Genomic DNA, 27,623 nt, shown 5'->3' on the forward strand with positions numbered 1-27,623 from the left:
AAGAGCACTTGCATGATTGAACGGCTGAGGTACAGCTGACAGTGATGCAATGTGAATGTGTGGAGGAAGAGAAGAAAGACAGTAAGATAGAGGGACTTAGGATGTATGTGTTTCTAGAATATATGTCTGTGTGTATGGTTCTGCAGAAGAGTGAATGATCGAGCAAGGTGGCGAGGAAGCAGAAAGAAAAGTGCGAGTGTGAGAAGTGTATTTGTGTGTAACCCCTCTGTGTGTGTGTGTGCGCATGTAATACTCCCATGTCTCTATATGAATGAGTGGATGCGGTGGATGGCAGGCAGCTGCAGCAGTGTGATACGAGCCGAGCTGCACAGATATCAGCGCTGACATTTTGGGCTTCGCTACCCACCCACGGCCCCCTGGGAAAGTGATGGCGTTGGCAGCAGCAGTGGCCGCATGCCCCCTCCCCACCTCGCTGCTCCCTCCGACTGTCAATCAGGACGCTGTGCTTCCTGACGCTCTGTCGGCCATAGCCTGGGCCTGGCGCTGGCTGGACCCATTATGCCAGGCGGCAGTGAACGCACCACACGGCCCTACCCGCCAGCACCCAGACCCTGACGCTCTGCTGATCCCTATCTGGTCTCCCACCCCACCCGACAACTCTGTGCCTCTTCATTCAACCTCTTGTGTCTAGCAGACTGATAGCCCCAACCTCAGAGACAGAAAAGAGGGGTAGTGTGTGTGTGTGTGTGTGTGTGACCAGAAGATAAACAGTGAAACTAACACGGAGACATGTTAGAAAAAAAGAAAAGAAAGTGTGAGCTCTACAGCGGCGTGCAGCAAAGGGAGGGAGGAAAAATTGCATAAATTGAAAGAGAGGAGAAAGATAACGCAGAGATAAACTCTGGCCCACACTCTGGCCCCTCCTCTAGCCTTCTTTTAGGGCACCTCTTGGCCTCCTCTCCCTCAACTCTCCCTCCTCCCCCTCCCCACCCACCCCCGGGCCCTCTGGTGTGTTGCTCACTCCATTGTGTCAGCCTTCAGAAGTGCTCAGTTTGAGTGGCAGGCCGTCACAGATCAGTTCCCTGCTAAAGCGGCCCGGCAGGCCGGGGTGACGGGCCAGGAAGGGATCTAAGTGGGGTTTATCAGCGCTTCTTAACGCCTCTCCGGCTCCCTGACACAAAAGAGAGGGGGTATTAAACATCTAAAGCAAACCAAAAAGCGTGAAAGCTCCTTATAGGGCCGCGGGATTGCGGATGTGACTGGAGTCTTTAAAAAAATAGCAAAAAGAGAGAGAGAGAAAAAAAGAAAAATAAGTCGAGAAAAAAGAAGCACAGAACTGCCTCAGCAGTGAGGGAAAATTTTAATGTTTTTTCTGTCCTGTGTGGACTGAAGAGTGGGTGGTAGAGAGACACAGACAGAAAGAGAGAGAGAGAGTGAGCATCTGTAGGATCAAGATGGAACTGAGCAAGGGAAAACTAGCTTAATAATGCTTTCTGGCTCACCACCTGTTCTATGTATGAAATCCAAGTGTGTCACGTTCAAAATTGAATGCACAGTATTAATATTCAACATATTGTATTTAAGTTTAAGTAGTAGTATAAGTATAACCAGTACCTCAACAAAAAATCAATAACACTGAATGCAACTTGATTAGGCTTTTAAATGAATTTTCTCTTTAGCAAGCAGCTACCAAAAAACAGGTGTTCATAGTTTTTCATTCACATAGATCATTACTGAAACTGAATGTGTGAGTTAACTAGTGCTAAAGTATCAACACACTAAAAATACTAATGATTGTTTGCTTGATAATCAGACATTGTAATTAGCTAACTCTGAGCTAACTAAATCCTTAACAAAACTCTGATATAAAACAAAGTGTTTTTGATGGTTTGGTAGATTAGTTTGTCTGTGTGAAGAGATGAAAAGGTCAGAACTGACGTCAGAAAAAGAGGGAACACGTCTTGACTTGTAATTAGCCACTGCTGTGACACACCTGGTTGACTCCAGGAGAGTAACAGTGTATATTCCTGTACCTTTCCACAAAGATCAATGTCGAATTAGTTGCTTTGAACCTTGTAACACTTTAGAACGTCGCTGTCCAACCTTTTCCCCCCAAAAAATAAATGTTGAATTGTCTATCGGCTACTATCACCACCAGTCTCATAGGAAGAGGAAGGATAAAGATTCAGAGTCCACTCCCACATCTAAATGCAGGTCAACACTGTTCCTCCTAAGGCCACAGAAGCAGAACACACTAATGAGGGACAAACAGAAACATCTGATGTTAAGCAGTCTGTCAGGATACAATGTTTTCAGATTTCTTGTAGTAGCCTTGTGTTTTGCCAATTAATAAAAGTCTAATGATGATGTACACAGCAGGTCATGATTTGATGGACCACAACATGAAATAACCACAGGTCAATGACTGACCTTTAATACGGGCCGCCACCATGGGCTTGAAGGTGCTAATCTTGATTGAGTACATTTTGAGTAGAGCCTTGCACATTTTCAGTGCACACATAAAAGGTGAGTGACTTGAGGTATGGTCACATTAGCATTCTGTTTTAACGTGATTGCAGGCTGAGAAAGGATACTGTGGCAGAGTTCACAGAACACACGCAAGCACGGGTAGAGATTGCACGAAAACAGATATGACCAATTAGCCTGCAGATTATTAGAAAGTGTTTATTCTGCCATAGGAGAATGGGAGAATAAGTCTTTTTCACAGTACACATTTTGACTTTTCATAGTAGAAAAAGTGCACGTGTTACTAATATCATGACTGATGGCTCTGTTTTATTCAGTGTGACAGTGAATCAACACACACAATAGCAGGAGTCTGAAATCAAAGCAGCTAAACGGAATGAAGTCATCATCCATTTTATTATGTACACCGTTATCCTCCATGAAAGCTGCCTATTCACTGCTGCTAATATGACCACTACGTAAGCATATAGCAGCACATACTGTATAGAGCAAAACATGTGCCACCAACACAGCCTAGGCAAGCTCACTCAGTACTATGTGTTACCTTTACATTTGAGTAGACTTCATAAATGACAACAGCAAAAACTGCTTTGCTAGTTTGACTATCTACTGTATGTTCAAATACAGGGAGATCAAACACCACTTATCGCAGTGAGAGACATTAGGTTGATACCATTGAAAAAATGGAATGAATCTTAAACGTCTTATGCAAGTAATAGTGTTGCTGGTTCAATTTTGCTCAAACTTCAGTGTTTGTTTTATGCTAAACCCTACAACTCAACCCTACGTTGGTTGGGTAAGCATCTTTCAAAATGTGTTGGATTCATGTTTGATTGGCTGATTGACCCGATCATTGCTTCTGATATCTTCTGTCGTCGGAAAAAAAAACAGCTCACTCCTTATAAAACTTTGTTTAATTTTCTTTCTTGTTTGTTTATATGATGAGATCTTCATATCAGTTCTGCATGTCTTTGACTGTATCTATCTATGAGCCCCGCTGTTGCCGGCTAGAGAGGCAGGAACAATTAGGCACAGAATCCACACAGCTGCAGCTTAGATTAACTAGACAGATGTGAAGAAAAGGGGGAAAAAAACAGTGTTAAATCCAAGAACAATGCATGTGTGTGTGCGTAATAAGTGTGTAGTAGACTAGCAGGGAACTGTGTGTATGTCAGGAGCAGGCAGGGGGTTAGTGTTGACGTTTTGTAAAAGGTCAAAGCGAAATTCGGTCATGAAATGTCTGTGTGTTTGAGTGAAAACTGCAAGAGAACTGCAAGAGGTACGGCAGTGAGGACAACAGTTAGGATGAGGGTCATTGAGGGTCATTGGTTGTGGGGTCTGAAGTAATCAAAGCACAGATAATATTACTAAATTCCTGTTTGTATGAGTTAAGGTAATGCATCTTTGTGTCTGTTAAGGTCAAAATGTTTATGCGTCATATGTGTTAGCTGTGTGAAAGTGAATGTGTGTGTTTTAGAGCCCTCACATGTATGTTTGTGTAGAGCTGTTTTTCCACAGCCTTGCTAATTATGTCATTAGTAGCGCGGTTAATACAACAGCTGATTGTTGCTTTGCTGACAGAGGGTCAGGATTACATGGTGGCAAACCCTCCTCCTCCTCCTATGAGAGACCACCGCAAACCTTGATCGTGTGTGTATGTCTGTGTGTGTGCGCTGTACACAATAGGCTGTTAGAGTCCAGTTCTCTGTGTGTGAGCCTCATTCCTATGGACTGCTGTATCTACAGCAGAGTTTGATAGGCGCTATAGCAGCTGCTGCAGATTGCACTGATGTATGGCCTGTGTTTATCATTCCAACGCAATCACATTCATGATTATAGTATTTTCCTTTCTAGGAACTAAACAATAATTTGCTCCAGCTCTGATGTAGGTATTTTTGATATTTTATAATCCATTATCATCTGTTGTCATGGTTCCACTACGCCTAGATGACAACACTGAGAGTCATTTGTAAAATATATTCTAGGATTCATTTTCACTTATTTTAGATGATATTATTACAGTGTATTTCTCAGCAATGTATAGTTACAACCATGGCACATGGTGTGTTATGTATCTCACAGTTACTGTTACATGAATGTAATGTACACTTTTGGGCACATTAATATGATCTAGCAGGTGACTCTTAACGTCAAATCAGATGGGCAGAACTGAATCTATGTGGAAGGATCTTGACTTTGAAAACAGCAACTCTGAGACAGAACAATCTAAGTACAAGATCCATGTACCAGCTTGCTTTATCGCATGGTCTTCATCATCAAACACAGGTTGTTCAGTTTTCATGGCACTGTAGATGTTGAAACTTTTCCTTTGTTCTGAGAATTTTTAGGCTGTGTCTATGTAGGTTTAAAACTTAAAACTCTACCTTCTGATGCAGACTGTGTGATACAGTCAAAAGCTCCAGAAAAGGCGAATTAGTGGACCTTGAGTGGATATTGCTTTGGTGGTATGGGGGAATAATTCTGGCTTCTCCTAAAACAAATACTCCTTTGTCTTTTTATCCATCTAATATATAGTATGACTGTCATTGCTCATCAACACAGTTTTCACATTGTATAATTATATTGTAACGGCACCTACACATGTAGTTATGATCAGTTAACCTATGTTACAATAAAATCAACCTTAATAAAGGCATATAACTGTATTATGGGAAACTAAGGGGTTGAAAAGAAATGCTTTTCAGAGGTCTTTGCAGTCTTCTCTGAACTGAATTTTAAGTTAGCGTCAAAACTAAAATAACAAAGCCGTTAACAATTCAAATATGTGAAGAGGATTTTAACAGCACTCCAGCACAATTCACAGCCAGGAAAAACATTGTTTGACCTTATCTTCAGAGCATTTTAGCTGAACATCCATCCTCTTGTGGTGCAATTTATAAAGCGATTTTGATGGCGGGCTGAATCGAAGGATGCTGGATTTCATTGTTATGCTAACAAAAATGTCAAAATCATGACGAGGAAAGGTTCCTGACCTTTTAGTCTGGTTTCAAAGGATATAACGCTGACACCTCTCCTGATGTTCAATAGACATAATTTCAATGTGATTTTACCAGGTGTGAAAACTTTCAACACTTTCATTTAAAAAAATTGAAAACTGCATGGAGGGACAAGGAACAAACATATAGTTTAGTTCCAGCTCTCGAGTGGAGTAGCTCTAAAATATGAAAACACAGCCTCATAATGGTTTAGCTAAACAGTACTGCACCAGTAACTGAGTCATTCATTGTGAACAATTTAAATATTTCAAAATAATAACACGCTTAACACCTCATGTGTGATCCCAGGATGGCAGTTTTATCATGTTATTGTAACTCCTAATAGTGTTATTGCCCCAGAAGTCAGTTTGTCAAGAATTAAACTAACACCGACTCAGTCTTAGCATTGCTGCTTACTAAACCTAGCACGGTGCAGTAATTAGTGAGCACCGTAATATAACCCACCTGCCATGCGATGCACAGAACAGCGTGTGATGCAAAGTGAGGAGCAGCGCAGGTTTCTATAGACAGAGGCCTGGTCAGAGGTGGGCGGATAGAGTATAGCTCAGGCGTTGGCAGCTTGCCATCTACTGTAGCTAACACACTGTAATTGTGTTTGGCAACAAATAACCCACCATAAGTACATCATCTGTAAAACTATAAAAAATATTGACTGTTTTTAGCCTAAAAATGCGATTATAGCAGATTCTATTAGTCTGGTTGGCTCAAGTACTCAGACATGATCTCCTAAATAAAAGAGGTTTCTCTATTAGGGTTCAAGTTAGTGGGATTTTTCTTGCCTCAGTGCTAAAAAGAAAGATTTAAGAGACATGAAACAACATAGCCAACAAACAGACCTCTATAGTAAGGCATTCAGGAGTGCAACAGTGGCTGGTGAGGAAATGTCTAAGTATGCAATTGTTCATTATCCCAAAACATTATTTGTACAATCCATTACATTTAAGACTCATTACAGAATGTGGGGAATTTTGGGGGTGCAAATTCATTTTCACATAAAGTTACGATGGTAGAAAAGTAATTAAAGTTACAGTTTAATGAAATCATGAAGCATATATGGAGTCATTGGAGATTGCGCATAAATTACTTCAATTAATCACACACAGACTGACTCAGATGATAACTCTGAATCAGAAACTTTGGAACCTTCGCTCTTTTTACTAACTGTCCATTTCTCTTGCTGGACTGTGTGTGTGTGTGTGTGTGTGTGTGTGTGTGCACACTTTGTGCAGTTTGTGTGTGATATTGAAGGACCAGTGTGTTGGGGAAGGGCCAGAGGTCTGGTGTACCCTGGAGAAAGGACAGGCCCGGAGCATCGACCCCTCCCGTCCCTCCTCCCTCACCCTGTGCTGTCATGGGATGTCTCCGTGGGTGACGGTTTCCCAGGCAACGGAAGCCCGGTGAGGAGGCTGTATTGTGTGCTCTGAGCGTGATGCAGAACGGCTTGTTGAAGGTTGCGCGGGAGGGGGCACAAAGTGATACTGGGTGGAACAGGTACATAAGCAACACATGCAAGGTAAACAACTTTCAGCCATTACTCACCACAATGCTCTGTTTATGTTTTTTTTTTCCTCCTTCTCGCTAATCAACACTAGACCCTGATTAAAACAGCAACGCCAGCCAAATGAACCTCCATTTGCATATACATGCTGTGTAAAATCAGAGGCAAAGCCAGGGTGTGAATTCACCTTGACGTAGCCGTGTTAAATGTATCAAACCGTCACATCTAAGTAGCTGAACGCTCTGATTTGCTGTAGTTACAAATCCATTTCCCGCTGTGTTACACAGACAGTGCAAGTCAGGCCAAAAAAACAACAACAACAAAAAAACAACAACAACCTTAGAGTGGCGTCTTTAAGGCCAGTTTAGACCAAAGATTCATGACAAGCCAGTTGAAACTTGCAACTACTTGTAATGTGCTTGTGTGCAATGTTCTAAAACCTGCCAGTTCACACCATTGATTGTATAAAAACACAAACAATGTGTCTCCACTTCCTGCCGCTGTGCAAAAGTGAAGGCAAAATGTCTCCTTTCTGGGAGCAGCCAGCCACCAGGGGGCAATCAAGATGTTTTGGTTTCGCATTTGGGCAGCTGTCATGACCTGCATATTTATATACAGTCAATGGTTTACACCAATGTGACAAGAGAAGACAGTCTATTGACTCAGTGTACTGACTTGCTGAACAAGTGGGTCAAGAAGTTGGATTGTAGGCTAGTTTTAGTTTGCAGAATTTAAGGTTTGCGTCCAACATAGACAGCTGTTCCTCCAACAAACTGATGAGGTGATCCTCTCTTTCCTCCGTCCACAAGTCTGTCACTTTAAACCAGCTGACAGTTTGTCTTTTGCTATAAGCTGATTGGCTGTTACCATACCTTATATTCTAAAACTAGTCACTGGCGACTTGTCAAGCTGAGTTGCAGGTGCCACCACCAGCTGGCTTGAGCCAAGCTGAGACAGGCCAGTTAACACCGCTGCAACGTTTCCCTTCAACATTCTAAAACACTTTCATCTAATTGTGAATCCTGAACTGGCCTTTAGGGAACCTGTAGCTTGATTCCCTCTCTAGATCCTAACGTGTGAGCGGAATTTTATTCAGCAAAGTGGTTAATTATCAATAGAATAAAAACACTTACCCTTTCTGTGGTTGCCAGTGTGTTCTCAAAGGAGGCTCTGTCAGGGCGCTCCCTGCTGTCTCTCAGGGTGAACAAACCCTCCAGACTGCCAATCTGTCAGCATGGAAACAAACACTGTGGTCAGTATATCGAAACAGTCACTTTCATGACCTAAAGGGTCACAGGAAACAAGATTTGGTATTAAATGGGTTCAGTCAAGCGCCTTTTATTCAAGACTTTTTTAGAAAATATTGCAGCCTCCAAAGCTTGGGGTGTGATGAGAATGCAAGATGGTGCTGAAAAAAAAGATGCAAGTGTTTCAATCATTACAGAGAGACCACTCCATGTCCAGAGTGAGGGTCAAACGCATAACGTATTCTGTCTTAATCACGCATATGACCCTTTGCACAACATGATTTCGGCGTATCCCCTCCGGCCATCTGTCTTGTGAGAGTTTTCTGGGAGAGGTGGGCCAAAATCAAATAGCGCACAGTTTATCTAACCTTATCCTGGGCTTTTCATTTCCAAGCCTTATAAACTCAATCGTATTGACCGCCTGGGAGAGTTAGAACTAACTAAGTGAAATCTACTCGGCGGCAATTGTGTGCAAGGCACACGCCGCGTGTGTGTGTGTGCCTTGCTGATTCTATCTTCCTTCACTTTCATTCTCTCTATTCTCTGTCCCTGAGGTGCATCAGGGCTGAGACTGCCGAGTAAATTGTCCCAAATTGAGTTCCTTCTTGCCGGCAGATACAGGCCACATCCCGACCGTTTAGAGCGACACAGAGAGAGAGAGAGAGAGAGAGAGAGAGAGAGAGAGAGAGAGAGAGATAGAGAGAGAGATAGAGAGAGAGAGAGAGAGAGAGAGAGAGAGAGAGAGAGAGAAAACAATCACAGCACACATCACTCGCTTGAAAATTTTCACTCTAATTTCTCTCTTTGCCTTTCTTTTCTGCCCACCCGCCCTGACTCCTTTTTCTCTCCTCTGCTGATTTCCCCGCTGCCTCTCTTTCTTCTCCCGGCACATTATTCTTCTGCTTCTCCCTCTTTATATCACTCCCTGTGTGTCTCCCCTTGTCTTTGTCTGCTGTGATAGGTATACATCAGTCTTTCCATGCTCAGCTTGGCTATTTTTTTCTCTCCCCCGTTTGATGATTCTCTTCCCTTCCTCTATCTTTTTCCATCCTTTTTCTCCCTTGATCCCTGTTACTTTTCTCCATCTCCCCTACCAACTGTATTTCACTTCCATCTCTGTGTCCTTTTTTTCACCCTGGTTTCTATCCTTAGTGTTCGCCCCTCCTTTGGTCTCTCATCCCACCCTCCATGGCTGGCTGTAACCGGTGACATAGTACCCATCAGCGTAGACCTCCTGGGTGGAGGAGTCTCGCTCCGACAATAATCACACAGTAAGTTTATAACGCTGGCAGTACGGCTGAGCTGAGCTGAACTGAGAACATGCGACTCCCCTGATGCTGCACACTCCATTTTACTCAGCGGGGGGCGGGAGGGGGCTGCAGAGGATGGCTGGGACAGGGATGAAGCATGAGACAGGGATGGGGATGCCAGTGGGTTTCTTGGGATGGGAGGCACTGGGGGATGGGGGATGGAGTGAGGAGCTGTGATGGAGCAGTGACTGGAGACAGATATGGAAATGGGATGAGGAAGGATGGCTGGAGCTGAGACTGGTGCTGCAGGGGATGAAGAGGGGGTAAGATTTTGGACTTTTGGGTTTGGAAAGAATTTTTTTTTTTTTGAAGGAAAATGCTCATGTTACAGTCTCTGCACAGAATGATAAACCCTCTCTATACTTTCCCTGCTTGCTCTCTGTAAGCTTTTAGGGTTTTTATTTTTACGCTGGCAGCCAAGTGTTAGAAAGTTCTCTGCAATTGAAGAACTTCTCGACTAACGAACTAACCTTAAACTTTGATCTGACTATAGTGGAACAAGACAAAAAAAACATATTCCTTCTGAAAGCTTGGCTTCAGCATTGTGTTGATTGAGCGCTGTGGTGAAGCTATTGGTAACACATTTGGGGGCTGTGAAGAGTAGCCACTGTAGCCACAGTCACAGCCTCAGCAAACTAGCTTCAAACACAACACAATGGCTGCATACTGACATGGCTCTGCCATTCTTTATGGATCAGAGGTAAAAAAAAAAAAAAAGTTTAAAAAGAGAGAAAAGTGAAGAAAATTAAAACCTTTTGAGAGGGAATGTAAAAGTAGTTCTAAAAACATTTCCACCATGACCTTTCAGGGGCCATGCAGATAGTTTCGCTTTTATTTGCTTGATTCGGTTTTAAGATTTGTCTCTCAGATTTCTGCCTACACTCCTGTACCAAGGAAGTAAATGGGATTTCAGTTGTGGTGCACAAAGCATTGAACATTTCCATTGTAAGAATATTCATATTTTATTTTTTATCTCTTTCCAGAAACACTGTCCCTGTTTTAACCTGGATAACCTTCCTGAAGTTGCCCATCCTGTAGCTGTGGCCATTCCAATGGCCACCAATGTGATGACCCCACCAATAAATTACAGTTGAATTCATATATTACCTCTGTCACCTAAGATATACAACATACTGGCCCTATTGATGCTTGTTGGTTTCCTCAATCTTGAGTTTGCGCTCCAAGTCTGCCTCTGCCAGAGAATCGTCACCTTTGGCTGGTTTTCAGACCCTCATGTTGGCTGTAGCTCTTTATGTGCGTCTCCTGATTCTAACTGCACCGATCTCACTTTCAACTGTTACTGCAGGAACTATTTTGTTTTCAGTAGAAAATAGTATCGGTGAAATGAATTCTATGGATTATCCAGAGTAACCAGGAGGACACTGTTTCTGGAAGGACACTTTGCTGTTCAAAGCATAGCCCAATCATTCCAAGTGTACTTTGTGTGGCAGCAGATATCTCAAGACTTAGATAAATAAAACCAAGACAATTTATGTGGCTAGATATCATTAAAGTGAGACAATATGTTGTTTCTTTCGTTTTCTAAAGTGGTTGAACTGACCCTTTAAAACTGTGAATGCCGCTAATGACCCCTAAAAACAGAGACCTGCTTCCTGCTTAATGTGTCATTGTGTCAACTTGACATTGTTGACACTGGGTGTCCATAATATACACACATGAGTACACAGTAAAACTACAGCTGTACATGGAAATTAGAGAGTAATTTCATAGCAACCAAAACAAATACACACACACACACATTTTTGGGCCCTGCCAGAGCAGGTTCACAGCAAAACAATATGAGGCCAATCAGGGGACCATTGGTATGACTCTCCCTCTGCTAATGAAGGCACTTTGAAAAGGTAATCTAATTCACCAGTAGCAATTAAGGCTGGGAGCGCCTTGTCACTATCAATTATCCGCTCCTTCACTCATGTTCTCCAGTGTGGACGCTGAGCCTGCCTGACACACAGCACTGTCGGACAAATCAACCCCATCAGCCCGCCAGTCACTGAGAACACTAATCATGAGAGTGTTCAAACACACACACAAACACACAGATAGATACTGTATGCTTGAATCATTGCACAATGAACTAAGTAAGCTCGACATGAATTAGGATGTCCTCGCTGGCTGCAGTCAGAGATAGATCTTTACTTAGTGGATCCATAAACAACATCTACTGGACCTAGGAACACAGACTGATAATGAGGTAACATGACTTTATGGCAGTGTTCATCCAACATTATTCACTGATCAAAAACTCTAGCTGCTATGTTAGGTTTTGGAAGCGCAGCTATGTTTCACTTTACCTCTTCATCAGGGATATCCAACATGTGACCATAGAATCTATGAATACATCTATTTGATACAATATTGGCAAGTGTATTTATAACATTTAACTTTATTTAAATTATAAATACGATAGATCATAAAATATCAACATAAATGGCGATAGAACACTCTTATTAATCTGAGTATTCCTTCTTTTTTCCTACTTTATCACCTTTTTTCCTCTTACATATCTATAAAGGGTCACAGCGAGACTATCCCAGCATGCATTAGGAGCAGTTTGGGGAACTGTGTCTTGATTAAATGCTTCAACAGGACAAATGGCTGGAATAAGAATTAAGTAAACTATTCATTTTCCATTAATGAGACATCTCTGTACCCAGTGGCCATTCTTCCAATTATCTTTATAAGTTTGATTAGATTTTCTTTTTTTACTTTGACAACCTTTTTCACAAACATTTGCAAATATAATTTCACCATTACCAACTGCTAAAGAACATTTCTTATTTGAATGATCAAGTTAGTTTACAGGATAGGACTGTAACATATTATGTTTATCATTATAAAAAAGAAGCATTGACTATTAGTTTTCAGAATACACAACATTCAGAAAGGCTGTACAACCCTCTGTTATTTTAATGTTACAAATGATATATTGTGTACAAATCTTGATATGATGTTGCCATGGTAACATGTACAAGTAAAATGCCATCACATTTTGCAGGATCACAGCACCGGAGTTCATACATTATGATACTCCACATGAATCATCTGGATTTGATTGCAACTGCACAATAAATTCAAGAATTATGGTTGTTTATGTGGAGTAAGACCTGCCTTCAAGAATGTGGCGACTACTATGGGATATTTTTACATGATTGATGCTAGTCAAAACATATAATCATTTCTGTATGTGTAAAACTGTGCTAGGTAATTTATATTATTCTGTGTTTATAGTCAGGATAGTATATGAGTGAATCTGAAGTTTTAGGGTAGAGTGGAGGCCCAGGAGACTTACATGGACATTCAGGTCACTGTGACCTGGCTTTGAGTACAAGGGAACATCACGTCAAGGGTGAAAATACAAAGCAGCTTTTACAAAGCAGCCACTGACTACTGAGGAATGCTAAATATCTTTAAGTTGATACGTGTGTGCAGAGATCACTGTATATTTAGTCTATACATGTATGTGATGATATTTTGGTCACAAAGCAAATACTAACTACTGAGAGAGATGAAAACATCTGCAGTTTTGAAAAAGTGGTACATAATTTGATTAGAAATGGATGACTGTCCAAAGTCAAAGACAGTGGTGAAAATATGTGGGTTGGCAAGAAGTAGGTGTAACTCCATGAATGCAGCTTTTCAGAAGGAGGGCTAATTTCAATAAAACAGTGCTATCAGTGTTTGAAGTCAGTGCCTGCTCCATGGACCAGCTTACTTGTATGACTGCCTAATACACAGTAAATCTATAATTTGGTACAACCATGTCTGATTCATTGTGTTTCTTGACTGCTGAGATACTTTCATTATTTTTGAGTAGTAAGTGTCGTGCAGACTCTGAAGATCCATCTGGCCCATCTGACGGAGTTTTTCACACCACCCTAGTCACAGGAAAATGGTAAACATGATGGTGCTTTGTACTTCATTGGTTTATGAAGTAACTTCATTTAAAATTTGGTTGACATATGATAAACAGTTTGTGAAACATCCTGTTAACTCAGATTGAGGTTAAAACTCCACCAACAATCCATATAAACAACTTTGTTATTGCTTTTCAAGTTGTGTCCTTCATCTGCATTAACAAAATAAAGGACAACCATTGATGCACACACAACTGATAGACAGTAATAAAAAGAAACTCTTTGTTGAAAGTAATCAGTACTTCAGACTTAACTATATAACTGTTTTTTATGAAGTCTGATACTTGTTTATTATGGTTCAAAGGCAAATAAACAACCTACTTGAAATCCTTTTGAAGGTTTTTCTAATATTGTATTTATGATACTTATACAGTGCATATGGAAGCACAGCACCCTGACCTTTCACACTCTTCTCTGATCGAGGACAATTCCAACTTTCAACTGTAGACCTTCAGACTCCAGACAGAGATATAAGCTGACAGGAAGGACTATTCAAAATGCTCTTCTCAAGCTCTTGTGATTGCTTAACTGAATCTCTCCAATGAATGACCTTCATCCAGAGCACTGGTGAATAGTGGATTAGCATGACAGTACTGCCGCCGTGAGTGAGGCAAAGCTTCCAGAGAATAATAGCTGAGCCTGACCATGTTGCTGCAGGTAGTACTAAATTATGATACATACAGTACATGCCAATATGGCAACCCCAAGGCTGTGACTGCGGTCCTGTTAAAGATGGACAAATCAAAAACGTCATTCTAAAAAGATTGTATTAAAAATATAATTAGTTACATAATTAAAAACTTACAAACCTACATACAGTATATATTCAAGTAGTCATTTCACTTTAAATCTTTATTAGTTGCATTTGAGTCAAAAGTTTGCACATTTTGAGACTCATTGTAAATCAGTAAGACAACAGAAAATAGATGTGTGATTGTGATTAACCTCCAGGCATTTATAAGCTTTTCTTTGTTTGCAGTGTCAGGCAGCGATTCATGCAGTCTTGCTCTAACTTACCATGAAGTGTACTTGTTATTAGCCTGAGTTTGTTCATAAAGCAGAAATATATATTGTATATTAGTGATGACTATAGGATCAAACTGGGTAATGTGCAAATCCATTTTTACTCAGGTTTCTTATCTCAAAACTATACACAGTTAGAGAATCTAAAAACTAAATGTAGAAGCAGACAAAGCCACTGCTGCTGGGAGGAACAACTGATCAGCTACCATAAGGACTAAATATTCAACTTGAGTATTTTGGCCACCGACCAAAAATCACATGCAATTATGTGAGTTGGAAGTCAGAGTGATAACAAGACGATTAATAGATTATTCAATAGCGGAATTTTACTGATTCCATAGTGAGCTTTTTAATTTGTTTAAACATGTAGTGCACAGCCTCAGGAACAAGAAGCTACTGTCTAATATTCACTGTGGTGGCTACAATGTAAGTAGCAATAAAGCAGTTTAACCTTGTGCACTTACTGCTTCAGTTGATGCCTAAATCATAAATCGATTACCATGAGATACAGTCTAGACAAGAAATAGAGAAATACAGCTTTTTCCTGCGTTAGTATTCTTTGCACTGATTTGGTCAATAAATACATGGGGATTCCTTCTTATGGCTTTTCTATGACGTTTTCTGCTATTAATTGAAGTGATTAGAAATAAACACTGAACCTTGAACAGCTCTATACTGACAGTGTCACAACAACTGTCAAACTGCTGCTGCTTTCTCTTCTACACTACAGACATCGATTGTGTCACTGGCAACACTGTCATCATGTCTGTTTTAAGATTTTTGACCAGTATTTCCATTGATTCCTATATAAATACCTGTGCTCCATCTTTAATTGTCAAATCAGATTATCATATTTCACAGTGTATGATTGAAAGGCCAAACATCAAAATTCAAAACATCTCACTTGAAAGAAGAAACAGATTGAAAGCACTACAAGCACAACAATAACTTCAGGTATTATGATCCACTTGTTCTTTCTTTTGTTCCTTAATTCCTTGTTTATTTTTCATGTTTTCGTGTCCTTTTGTCTGATAAATATCTCATATTTGTTGGAAAAGCTTGAAAAGCATGACTTCATTTGAAGCTTCTTTTATGAGAATTGTTGGATATCGGAGCTGAAGGCAGAATTGCTCATCCCTGCCTGAACAGTTACCTGACTCGAGTACTGCTGTGCTGAGGGATTTTTCTTCAAGAGACAATAATTTAAATTTTAAAATGACAAAGTTAAAGGACCAGCGTGTAAGATTTAGGGACATCTAGTGGTGAAGCTGCAGATTGCAACCAACTGAATACCCCTCTCCTCACCCTTCTATTCCAAGTGTGGAGGAGAACTTACAGTAGCCCTGAAACATGCCAAACACTGGCCCTCTCTAGAGCCAGTTTGGTTTGTCCATTCTGGGCTACCATAGAAACATGGTGGTGTAACATGGCTGGCTCCATGGAAGAGGACCTGCTCCCTATGTGGATATAAAACGGCTCAGCTAATCAAAACATAATGATTCTTATTTTCAGGTGATTATACACTATTTAAAACATACTTATTCATATTATATCTACACATTATAAGATGCCACTTTATTCTACACACTGCACCTTTAAGAACAAATGATCATGACAGTTACCAGAGCCAAAAATGATTACGTAGCCAATTTTTTTCAACAGTCAAATAACAGAGTAAAGAGTCTAAACTCCATTATGAACAATGTAAAGAGTAAAAAAATGTCAACCAAAGTGTAACAGATTTAGTTTTTTTGCACGCTTGTGTTTGATTTCCTCAAAATTATGCTATTTTGAAAAAAAATTGCTGCATTATTGGGATACTTTTAAAAAGTGTGTTGTCACAGACTGTGTTGATGGGAGAGTAATAAGGTAGCTAGCTTTATTCATGTCAAAGGCTTGATGAAAAAGCTCAGTCACCACTACAAATAAATTAAGTCTAAGTGAAGCACATACACACACACACTCAATGAGAGACAGCACTGGAGAACCCAGAACCTCTAAACAACCAGTCAGTGAAACACAAGGGAAATACTAGGAGGAAACTTAACGTTGCACTAATCAATATTTTTATATTAACAATGGATCAAATGACTGCGTGATTTCAAAGAGGTCATTCATAGTGAAAAAACGGATTTTTAAACTCTCTTAGAATAGCCACTGCTCTTTTGTGCTAGGAGCCAGCAGCATTATGGTGAATCTTTGAAGCTCACAGTAAATAAGTGGCCATCTCTCGTTACTAACCGTAATTATTGCAATATCCCAATTACAAATGATTTTATACCAAGACTATACAAATGTTACATAAAGCCCAAAAAACTACAAGCCATCACCAACCTTAGTCAATACATTTTTACAGTTTATCTCCATGGTGGTCTTTAAATACAAATATTACATTCAGCCCTGGTTTGTACTGCAGCCTGGGATGGCAGTTAAGCAGAGTCAGACTTTTAAGTCATCTCAGTGCTGAAGCATCCACAGGAGCTCAACGCCCCGCTGCCGCAGACGGCCTCCAACACACAAACAGAAAGAGGAGAGAGAAACAGACATGGAGGGAGAGATGGGAGGGAGAAGCATGAAGGATAAACAAAAACAAACACAGACATCAAGAGTCATTGAAGCAGTGTGTGAGAGCCACGTGAGGCAGCACACCCTATGGAGAAACCAACAGCTGGTGTGTACACTAACAGCCCTACAGGGGCTGCGGCCTCCACAGCCCCAACTATGGAGAAGCAGAGGGGAGAGTTAGAAGGAGGGCTGGGTGATGGAGGGGGATGCTAAGGGCTAAATGGGGTGAGCAGTTAAGCCTTGTTGGTTATAGTATTGGCAGGAAATGTAGGAGATGGGAGGGGGCATGAGGGCTTCACAATCACTAGTCCATCATGAGGTGAAAGAAAAACAGGAATTGAAGGGTTACAGAAGGCTGATACACTGAGTTTTTGAGTGAGATGTCACAAGCTGTTTTTAGTGAGACATTTAAGGTACAATTATAGTTTATTACGACTTCATTCACTTTTATACTCAAAGTTAATTGCTGTTATCTATGAAAAGACATGACCAGTAAGATGACCATACAGATATTATACAAACCCCTGTGTGTTAACCATACTTTTTATGATCAACTGTGTGTTACACTGTAGCTATACAAACTAACCAAGAAATCATGCACATAGACACATTGTTATTTTACAGAAAGGCTAAATTTGATAAGTCTTTAATCATAAGGAGGTGAACAAAACACAACCCGAGATACAGATCCTCCAAACACAAGGATAACAGCTCTGAAATAAAGAGAATAATGAGTAAAAAGGGTTGAGAAGAACATTCTATACAGCCCTACATATAAGAAAGAAAAGGGGGAATGCAGGACTTCTGAACTCTGTCTGAACCCTCAAACTAAGGAGAAGGGTGAAGTTGTTTACAACCTCCCTGACTGACTGACTGCTCTTGCACTGCTGGACTTTGTTGTAGTGATGTTGCTGTGTTCCCATCTCAACATTCACTTCTGTGAGAATCATAACTGCAATGACGCAAGACAAACATTGTAAAAACTACTTTAAAAACAAAATTAAGTGTGGGTTTCCCATTTAAATTGAATTCTCATAGGACAGAAAGTCTAACAGAATTTAGATTATTGGACAGTAAATATATGTATTTATCTCAGAATGGTAATGAAACATATTCAAAGAGTACTTAAAGGAAAAGGGTGGCTAGATTCCATACTTCCTATTTTCAACAAATCCCATTAAAAGCAGAAATGTCTGCTTTCTTTATCACCAATTTGTATTTCATATTATTTACAGTCATTATTATTCATGCACTGTTTATCACCTTCCATTTGCATGAACTCCACTGTAGACTATGAGTTCTCTGTGTGTTTTCTTCCCTTCTAGTCTTGTGTGTATTGCCATTTTGTATGTGTGTCATATCAGCTACTGGATGCCAACATTCCCCTCAGGATCAATACATTCATTTGTTCCCTCCTTCCAGCAAATGTTACCTAAACAGGATTAAACAGGTGTTTTTGGTGGAGAGTATCATCAGCTGCGGATTTGGTGCTCTACTGAGTATTTATAGCAGCAGGACCGGGTATAGGGGACTGACTCAAAGTAAGCTACAGTGCCCATGTTCATTATAATGAAGGAACATGTCTCCCAGTGCAACAGTGTACCTCATTCATGTGTTGTTTTTTAAATAGTTATTCAGTCAACAGACTCTATGGCACAGAGGAATAAGCTATATTTAGATACACAGACAATACTTGTAAGTTGGATATTTTCAATGTAACTTTTGGTCATTTGTTGACATAAGAAAAATACAGAATATCACCAGATGTATCCTCTCAGTGAAACTCATTAATATGCCATATTTTAATTACTTTTGATAGTAAGAAGTTTCTACAGTATGGACACAGAGGATAGTCTTATTAAAGGCTGTAACTCCTTAATTCATTTTACAATCACATGAAATATAAATGTATTAAATAAATGTAATATAAATGTAATAACTGAATTTAGTCAGTTATTACCATACCACTGATTGAAAATATATTGAAGGGCTTATAAAGTGCTTTTTTCCCATCATCATTTGATGTGAACTGGGGAATAATTATTATATAATAACTGTATTATTAGATGAAGTATTATATAAACAGGTTTACTACAGTGTACATCAAACTACAAAGTAATGATATTCTACTGTAAGTTGTTACACTTATTCTTGAGCCATCATCCAAAATAAAACCCACCCTCTGCAGAAAAAAAGAAAAATATATAGAACTCTCAATCTAACTGTGAAAAATGAAGACCATAATGTGCCTTTTGGATGAAAATGTACATATGGTTATCTGCTATTTGGAAATGAAGACTAACATGCACTCAAGTCTACCACCACCATTCAAAAATGTGCTTAGCTCCTCATTTCAAGTAAGAAATGTAGATCACTACAAGCAGAGTAGAGAATACACTCTGTAACAGCAATAACTGACAAAAATGACATAAAAGTTCATCTGCACATCTTATAATGAACCACTTCATAAAACTAGGTTTAATTTCACTTATCTATTCTCTAAGCTTGTTTTATAAACCCGTTTTAAATAAAATCCAACAGCAAGCTAGACAACATGCAATATTACAATATTTCTCAATGCTTCCATATCATAAGAGCATTTTGTATGAGTGTGTTTGTGTGCTTCTCCCTCCACTCTCTGCTTTCGTCCATCTTCCTTTATCTTCTTTATCTCTCTTTCTCTCTTTCTCTCTCTCTCTCTCTCTCTCTCTCTCTCTCCATTTCAATATTGAAGAGAGTTTTATTAAGGGCTAGACTCGGGTGTGCCGAGGCGCTCTCAGTAATTTTCCTACAAAGTGCTTTAATCCATCACACGGCCAACATGTGGCCTTTGCAGCCATACATCATCTCAGCCCAGAGAGAGAGAGAGAGAGAGAGAGGGAGAGAGAGAGAGAGCAAGAGAAAGAGAGGGAGTAGTAACACACTTTCTGCTCTCAACCTCCTCCTCCTCCTCCTCCTCCTCAGCCCCTTCTTCTTCCTTCTCCTTCTTCTTTACCTTCATCTCCCGCCAGAGTTCCCCACCTGGGAGGGAAACCACATCTTCTCCACAGTCAAGTCTTCTCTCTCTCTACATTCCTCCATTTACAAATGAGAGTGAGGTATGAGTGGGGCTGGAGTGAGGGAGGGGTGATGGTGGGGGGGTTGATGGTGGGGGTGGTGGTGGAGGACGGTAAGCAAAGAGAGAGAGCGAAAATGAAAGAGATGGAGATAGGCGTGAGTGAATGAGTGAGTGAATGAGCATGTGAGGCTGAGAGAGAGAAAGAAAGAGATAAGGAAAATGGAGAAAAGCTTACTGGAATGAATGAAATTGGGGACAAAAGCGGGTGATAGGAAGTCGGTGCAAGTGTGTGTGTGTGTGAGTGTGTGTGTGTGTGTGCATCCTGTGAACGTGTGTATGTGCTGTGCATACTATATGCACAAGGTGTGTGGATCTGCACTTGCATGAGGAAACAGAAATGGGCAGAGGAGATGATGTGGGGCGGAGATGGGGGTGGGGGGGGGCTTCTGCATTTCCCAGCATGCAGCTGGTGCAGCGTTGCCCTCTGTGTTGCCCCCGGCCAACACCTGCCTCCATTTCGCTCCCTTCAACGTACTGGAGGAGCAGCGGTGAACTCTGGGCCCCTTGACTAATGGAATGGGCCCTCGCTCCCAACCATTAGAGGATTGGTGTCCCTTTTTTGTGCCCCTGGGTGCCCTTCGACAGAAAAGGGAGAGGAAGGGGCAAAGGAGAAGATGGTAGCACGTCGGCCTTTTTCCTCCACCAGACACACGCACGCACACACACACACACACGCACGGTCATAACATAACAGCCTGGAGTGATCCAGCCAGAGTAAGGCTTGACATAGCTTAGCATCTGACTGAGGCTATTTCTGAGAGGATATTAGAAATTCTGAATCAGGTGCAGCGGTACGAGGTTTCAAAGAGGGAGCTCTCTGAATGTGTACGACAGCGGCCCTGGCTGATCGTGAAGCGTTTGTGTGATTTCATTTAGCTGGTAAATCCAGTGCTCTACCTCAATTACATCTGCTTTACTCGGATGGAAAACACACCTCGAGTGTACGGAGGGAGGGAGGGAGGGAGGGAGGGGAAGGGAGGGCGGCGGGGGTTTTAGCATGGAGCGGATTGGGGATTGAATCTCTCGATGAGCTGATAGCACGTCCGCAGACAGCGAGCCAAGCTGTGCCGCAGTAATGTTATGCTAATGATATGGTAATAATATGGTAATCTGCCAGCAGTATTCCACCTCACTGGAGAGAAGGGGAATCTGGGAGGCCTTTCACCATTGGTTGGAGACCAGGGACTTCCTGATGTCAGAGTTCAAGACAAAAACCCCTGCACGCACACACACACACACACACACACACACACCTATATATATGCAGACACTTAATTCAAGAAGCAGTGATCTCAGCTAAAAAATAAAGACAATGCAACACATAGACATAATCTGGCTCTAATCGGATTTGCAAAATCTTAAATAAGCAAGAAATAATACCTGTAAACAATGCAGTATTATGTGATGTGACTTAAAACTAGGTCGGCTGTATTGTAAGTAAGCCTGCAAGCTGAGACTTTCTATCTTTCTTTTTTTTTATTATTATTATTATCAGCGTGTAATATCAAGCCGCTGTGCTGTCTGTGCCGGCATAAAGTGAAACGGGAAAAAATCATCTACTTTAGATCACGTTCAGGTTGTTTGTTTTTTTTTCTTTGTCATTGTCTGTGAAACCCTGCACCTGTAATGGCTGCCATTACTTGCCTAGTCAGAGCATCTCTTTCTCCCTGCCTCTTAATGATTGCATTAAACCACCACAGCCTTGGGTTGGAGATGAAACTCACCTTTGTATGACAGTAATCTTTGAATCCGAGTCAGCACTGCCACGTCGCCGTTATAATTACCGGCGAGGGCTTACTGGGTAAACTGCACTGCGTTTGTTGTGTTTACTTACAGTGTTTCCTTTATTCAAATTGGGACATGCTACATTTTCCCCATAGCAACTCATCTTGCTCTGAATGAGCTGATACGCGCTCTAATTTAAAAAGAATGTTGACAAATTGTGAGCCGTCTTTAAACATTTCTAAATGAGCAACGTGTAAGTCGACTGAAGGATAAATGTGGAGGAATCTCCTCGATCTCTCTCTCACACGTTTAAAGACTGACAGGAAAGGCTTCAGTGTGTCTGCAGCAAAAAAAGAAGCACCTGCAAAAAAGAAAAAAGAAAAAGCAACTGCAATGCATCACTGTAAATCTGTCCGTGTGGTATAAAGACATCATCTCGGGTATTTTGCTTTTGTTTTTCTTTGTATTTTAAGTTGCAAAATGGATATGTCAAGCCTGCGCCACGCAGAGACGCGATGACATTTTCCTGGATGCTGTACACTAAATCAAAGAGACCAACGATATGTTGAGTGCCAGCATGGAGACATTTGATTCCCATTCCACTCATGCAGCATTACCACTGGAATGCGAGCAGACATCACAATCCTCCCGAGCTGGTGTTGGGCTTGTCAGACTTTTCATTCCACTTCAATGTTTTCAAAAGAAAAAAAAAGAAAAAGAATAAAATAAATAACGTATCATGATGCGCCGCCTTCTTCATGATATACGATATTTGCAGCGTGCAAGGCGCAAATCACAGGTGACACAATTAAAATAGGTTTGACTTAACAAAAGGCGATTTAGTGTCAGTGACATTTAGCATCAGCCTCTGGCGACAGACAGGTAAAAGGAGCCAGTCAGCAGATTGGACCTGGGAGGGGTGGGGAGGGGGGGGTGTGAAGTGGGGGTTTTCTGAAGCTCTTCTTGGGATGTGGAGTTGGTGGGCTGGGAACCACATTAACACACAACACAGTACCTGCACATCCTACACAATGGACAACTAACTACACACTCATACTACAGCATTTTTAACATGCTTTGGAATTGTTGAGCTCTTCTCAAATGCAAATCCAGAATGTAAACTAATATTGCAAGTACAGCCTGTGTTCCATAGTACTGTGTTTATGCATGAATATAGCATGTTTCATAGTGCTGTGTATATGCATAAATACATACATGGGGAGAGTGCATCTGGTTTTGTTTACATGAATGGTCACTGCAAAGTGCTCCCTGCATCAAGGGACTTTCAGTGGTGTATAAAAAAAGGAAGAGCAAAAGACAATGCGGGACGAGGCAGAGGTGTTTGTGTGCATACATGAGGGACAATGTGAGAGAGATGGGGGGGGGGCAGAGACGGGCAGAGACGGTGGGTTGGACTGTCCAATACGCTCCTAATAAAGGTCAAAGAGATGTTTTATTCATGATCCAGGCGGCAGCAGAAGCAGCAGCAGGGCCAAGGTTGAAATGAGCTTGTGTCCCCTGTTCCCCAGAGCCAATGCTGCACACACAGCCCCACACCAGGCCAGCAGACTCCACAGCCACTGACTCTTATCAATAATGTCAACACACACTCACACACACGAACACCTTCAGTATCACTTATCAGTAACTTCAAATCACATTTTTTGATGGTCTGCTGTGAACAAAATCAATGGGTAGATCTGCTGCCAAAGAACAAAGTGCAATACACTTGAAATGAATAAAGTGCAACATAGAGCCTGATGTGAGGACAACAACTTGTCTGTTGGAGGCTATAAGTGTGATGTGGTTCAACTTTTTTAGAGCAGTTTATATAGAGGAAAAACAACCCGATTCTACAACTAAACATTTAAATGATAGAAATCTGCTTCACTTGATTAGTTTCTTTTGACTTGAAGCATTTTATGAATACCCCTCAGTGGACTGAAGCTCAGGCACATTTAGTTATCAATCTAATGCATCTGTGTGGTTAACTATCCAAAATTCTGTAGCCATAAGCCTGCTGAAACATGTCTTTAATCAAACAGTACATTTAAGCCAAATAATCTGTTTTGGCTAGTCAAGTCTTGATGATTGAAAAGACAGTATTGAATAAAATAATCATTTTTCAATCCTGGATATAAAAGAGGACAGTGGGAATGGATGTCAATTCATACGAGCTCTTACCTTTTAAATCTTTCTCAATGTGAATCTTTCATAAAAGAGAATCAGAAAAAGTTCATTTCAAAACCTCACATACCCCCTGAACCTCCTCTTTGATCTCATTCTTACAAAAAAAAAAAGAGCTCCACCTCACCGAGACCCGCTTGGAGCCTTTATTTTTTCAGTGCAGCCGAGAACATTTTGGAGGGAGCTGACACACTTTGCAGACTCGACAACCAAAGTAACCTTTAAAAGTATCGATGTGGATAAATCACAGCTGGTCTTTCTGACGAATGGAAAGATTTCAGCATGACAGATTAAAATTCGAGCAAACAGGTGAAGAGCCAAACATCAACTCCACAAATAGGAGTTGATCAGACACGTGTATCTCTGTGTATATATGTGCATGTCTGTGCCTTTTTTTTTAATGTGTGTGTCACTGTGTGGACAGCTCAGTCTATGTGTTGCTCCTTGATCAGATATGAAATATTTAGAAACACTGCTGTAATTCGATGGAAGTCCCATCTAAAAGAGGAAATACAAGTCAGCACTTTTGGCAGCTCTTGAAAGAAAAAGAAAGAAGAAAAAAAAGCCCTCAGTAACCGGATTTAGAAAATGTAAATGGCGGGCCCATAGGTAGAGGTAATAACAGGGGTTTTAAACATGCACTCACCCGTTGTATGAACTCCAGGCCGTGCTGCTCGGCCAGAGCTCTGGCTGCTTTGGTGCCTCCGTCCATCTCCACTGCGTAGAAGACATAGCGGTTGGTCCCACGATGCCCCTCTGTGGTCACTGGACTCCTCTGCAGCAGGCAGCAAAACACCAACACGACAGCACTGAACATGGAGCCTTTGAGGGGAGAGAAGATTTGGACTGATCACTTAGTGGAGAAAAGCATGTCAGTAGAGCTGCAACTAACAATTGTTTTCAATATTGATTAGCCTGCTGATTATTCTCCTAATGAGCCAGTTGTTTTCATTTTCTATAACCGTCTGGAAAAAGTACAATGTGTTGAAATTGCTTGTTTTATCCAACCAACAGTCCAAAACAACCAAAAATATTGAGTTCCCTATCATGTATGACAAAGAACAGCATCCAATTCTCACATTTTGACAAGCTGGAAGCAATTGTTACAAACTTTTACTTAAAAAATAACTGAAATTATTGATTTTCACTAGATGAATCATTTCACACAGATGAATCAGACATCATTTTGTAAACTGATATGATATAGTATTAAGCCTCCCGCTGGATATGCCATCTTTTCATTGGTTCTTTAAAATGAACTCAAAACTAACATTATAAATAGCTTTATTAGAAAAGCACAAAACACCTACGATTTTACTATTACCATAACACTCCAAATGCCATCTAACTACACAAATGAGTTTATGCAGTGTGGGATTCAGCATCTCAGCGCAGAGTATTGAACATTGGCAATTGTGAAACAATTTGCCCACAGCCACCTCCTCTGTACTTTTGCATGAAATCCACAGTGGCTGCCACCTACAGCATGTGAACCACCCACCTGTAGCCATAGAGAGTGAAACGTCCAGGAGAAAATCTTTCACCCAGCGCGATGAAAGCTAGTACTCTGGCATCGGGGGCCCCGAGCGAGACAACACGCTCTCTCCAGTTCCCAACCCACACGTTTAATCTCCTGGCCTTGATGCAAATGCTTCTGAGAGCAGAAAAAAAAACAGCGGCGCTCTCATTGTGTGAACTAACTTCCCTCTTTAAGCAAAACAGGAACTTTATCAGTCTGTCTTTATGCCTGAACTTTGCTGTGAACAGCTCATGATGATAGAACAAAAAGCTGTCACCTCACTCCTCTCAGTGTCTACTCGATGAGAAAACACCCGATGCAATGTTAGAAGAACGCGGCGCTGATGCACATTAATTGAAACTCCCACTCCTTTCCCCAGATTATGCAATCGACATTTACTGTTTATCTGTCAAGTTTTTTTCTTTGAAATATGTACACATCAGTTTATTCTAAATGTAAAGCAATTATATAGAAAGTGTTGCTGTACATGTGTTTTTACACATGAATGTCTACTGCATACTGCATATACACACAGCTTCCAATCACTAAACGGCTGCATCTAAAGTCATTAGACCTGTAACTATTAGATCATCAATTGATGGTCATGTTTTAAGCAAATAATTTAAAAGCACAAAGTCATCTTGTCCCAGCTTCTCAAATGTGACCATTTCCTGTTTTGGGTTTTTTTTTGCCTTGGTTCATGATATCAAATGAAATGTGTCAGTTTTGGACTTGTGGTAAAAGAAAACAAAAAAAAGTTATCTGATGATGTCAACTTCAAGCCAATTTTTCAATACATTTTTGAAACAAATGATTCTTCAAGTAAATAATCAACAGATGAATCTAATGAAAGTAACTACATATAGTCATTGTTAAAATGCAAGCCTTCTTATCTGCAAACGTCATACTTTGTGTCTATTTGGATAAAATACAAAAATAAATACCAAAATACACCCACTAACATGCACTAAAACTCCAAGCTGGAAGATTAAGATCTCTCTCACTCTATATAGTATAAAATTCTGTTTGTTTATCTGACTTCACGTCAAAATCAAAGTGCCTCCTCCTGGAGCCCCACCCGACAAACAACAAACAAGTACAGCTGACCACTGTTTAAAGTCTAGAGCATCTTTTGGCTCCAATCTCCAGAGCCACTGATTGAAATCGATAACCTCACTTGGGGCTCGAGCCCCAGTCGATCCCGCTGAGGTGTGGGGCCCGCCAGCGTACACCCACCCAGCGAGGAGAGGGCCTCAGGCAGAGACAAAGTAGACAGGGAGGGAGAGAGAGGGAGGGAGAGAGGGGGAAAGAAAGAAAGAGAGCGCACATCAGACTAGAGTACAGGGGAGCCACATTGAACAGTGTCAGGGCCTCGGGGCCTACTGGGACGCTGATAAAGTACCTGGACATTTTTATAGACAAACTACTTATTTCCGTCCTCATATCGCTTGGGAAGACTGATAACTTTATATTCCTCTCAGGCAGGGGAATGAAAGGGGGGGTGCGGGGAAGGGGGGGCTTTCAGGAGTTTAATTGATCAAACTGTAGCCACAAGGGTTTTTTTCTGGAGATAAAAGGGACTTGCACACTCTCCCCTGTACAATACAGAGATCTTTTAGAAACCAGACCCAATGAAAAAGAAGAATGTAACTCATTATGCAAAGTCATTACAGGCTTCCGACTACACTCCTTAAAGAGGGGGTGGTGGGGGGGGGGGGGGGTGGTGTTAATGGTGGAATTGTATCGTAAGGATTTCCAGAGGTCAAACCTACCTGTCATAGGATAACATTATTTTAGAAGTCCAGATTATTGCTCCAACCAAAACTTACAGATAGCTGTTTTGAGGTCAAACTTAAATACTGCAGGTTAAATGTCTGACAACATTGAAATATGTTCCCCCCAAGCATCCCCCAATGCTGAGGTGTCCTTGAGCAAGGCACTTCCAGTAACCCCTGTAACTGACTGCAGCCTCACCACTTTTAACAACTCTGTCATTTCTTATTGATAACAATGCATTGTTTTAATTACTAT

General features: G+C 41.0%; 1 protein-coding gene across 1 annotated transcript in view; it reads right to left on the bottom strand.

Annotated features, from left to right (window-relative positions):
• Positions 1 to 27,623, bottom strand: part of LOC128366865 (furin-like protease kpc-1) — a 162,238-nt gene that overhangs the window by 132,250 nt on the left and 2,365 nt on the right. The window contains 2 exon segments of the mRNA XM_053327632.1: positions 8,097 to 8,189; positions 24,720 to 24,895. Of these exon segments, the coding sequence (XP_053183607.1) occupies positions 8,097 to 8,189; positions 24,720 to 24,895 (269 nt within the window).

Source organism: Scomber japonicus, chromosome 10 (genome assembly GCF_027409825.1).
Source record: "Scomber japonicus isolate fScoJap1 chromosome 10, fScoJap1.pri, whole genome shotgun sequence".
Taxonomy (NCBI): domain Eukaryota; kingdom Metazoa; phylum Chordata; class Actinopteri; order Scombriformes; family Scombridae; genus Scomber; species Scomber japonicus.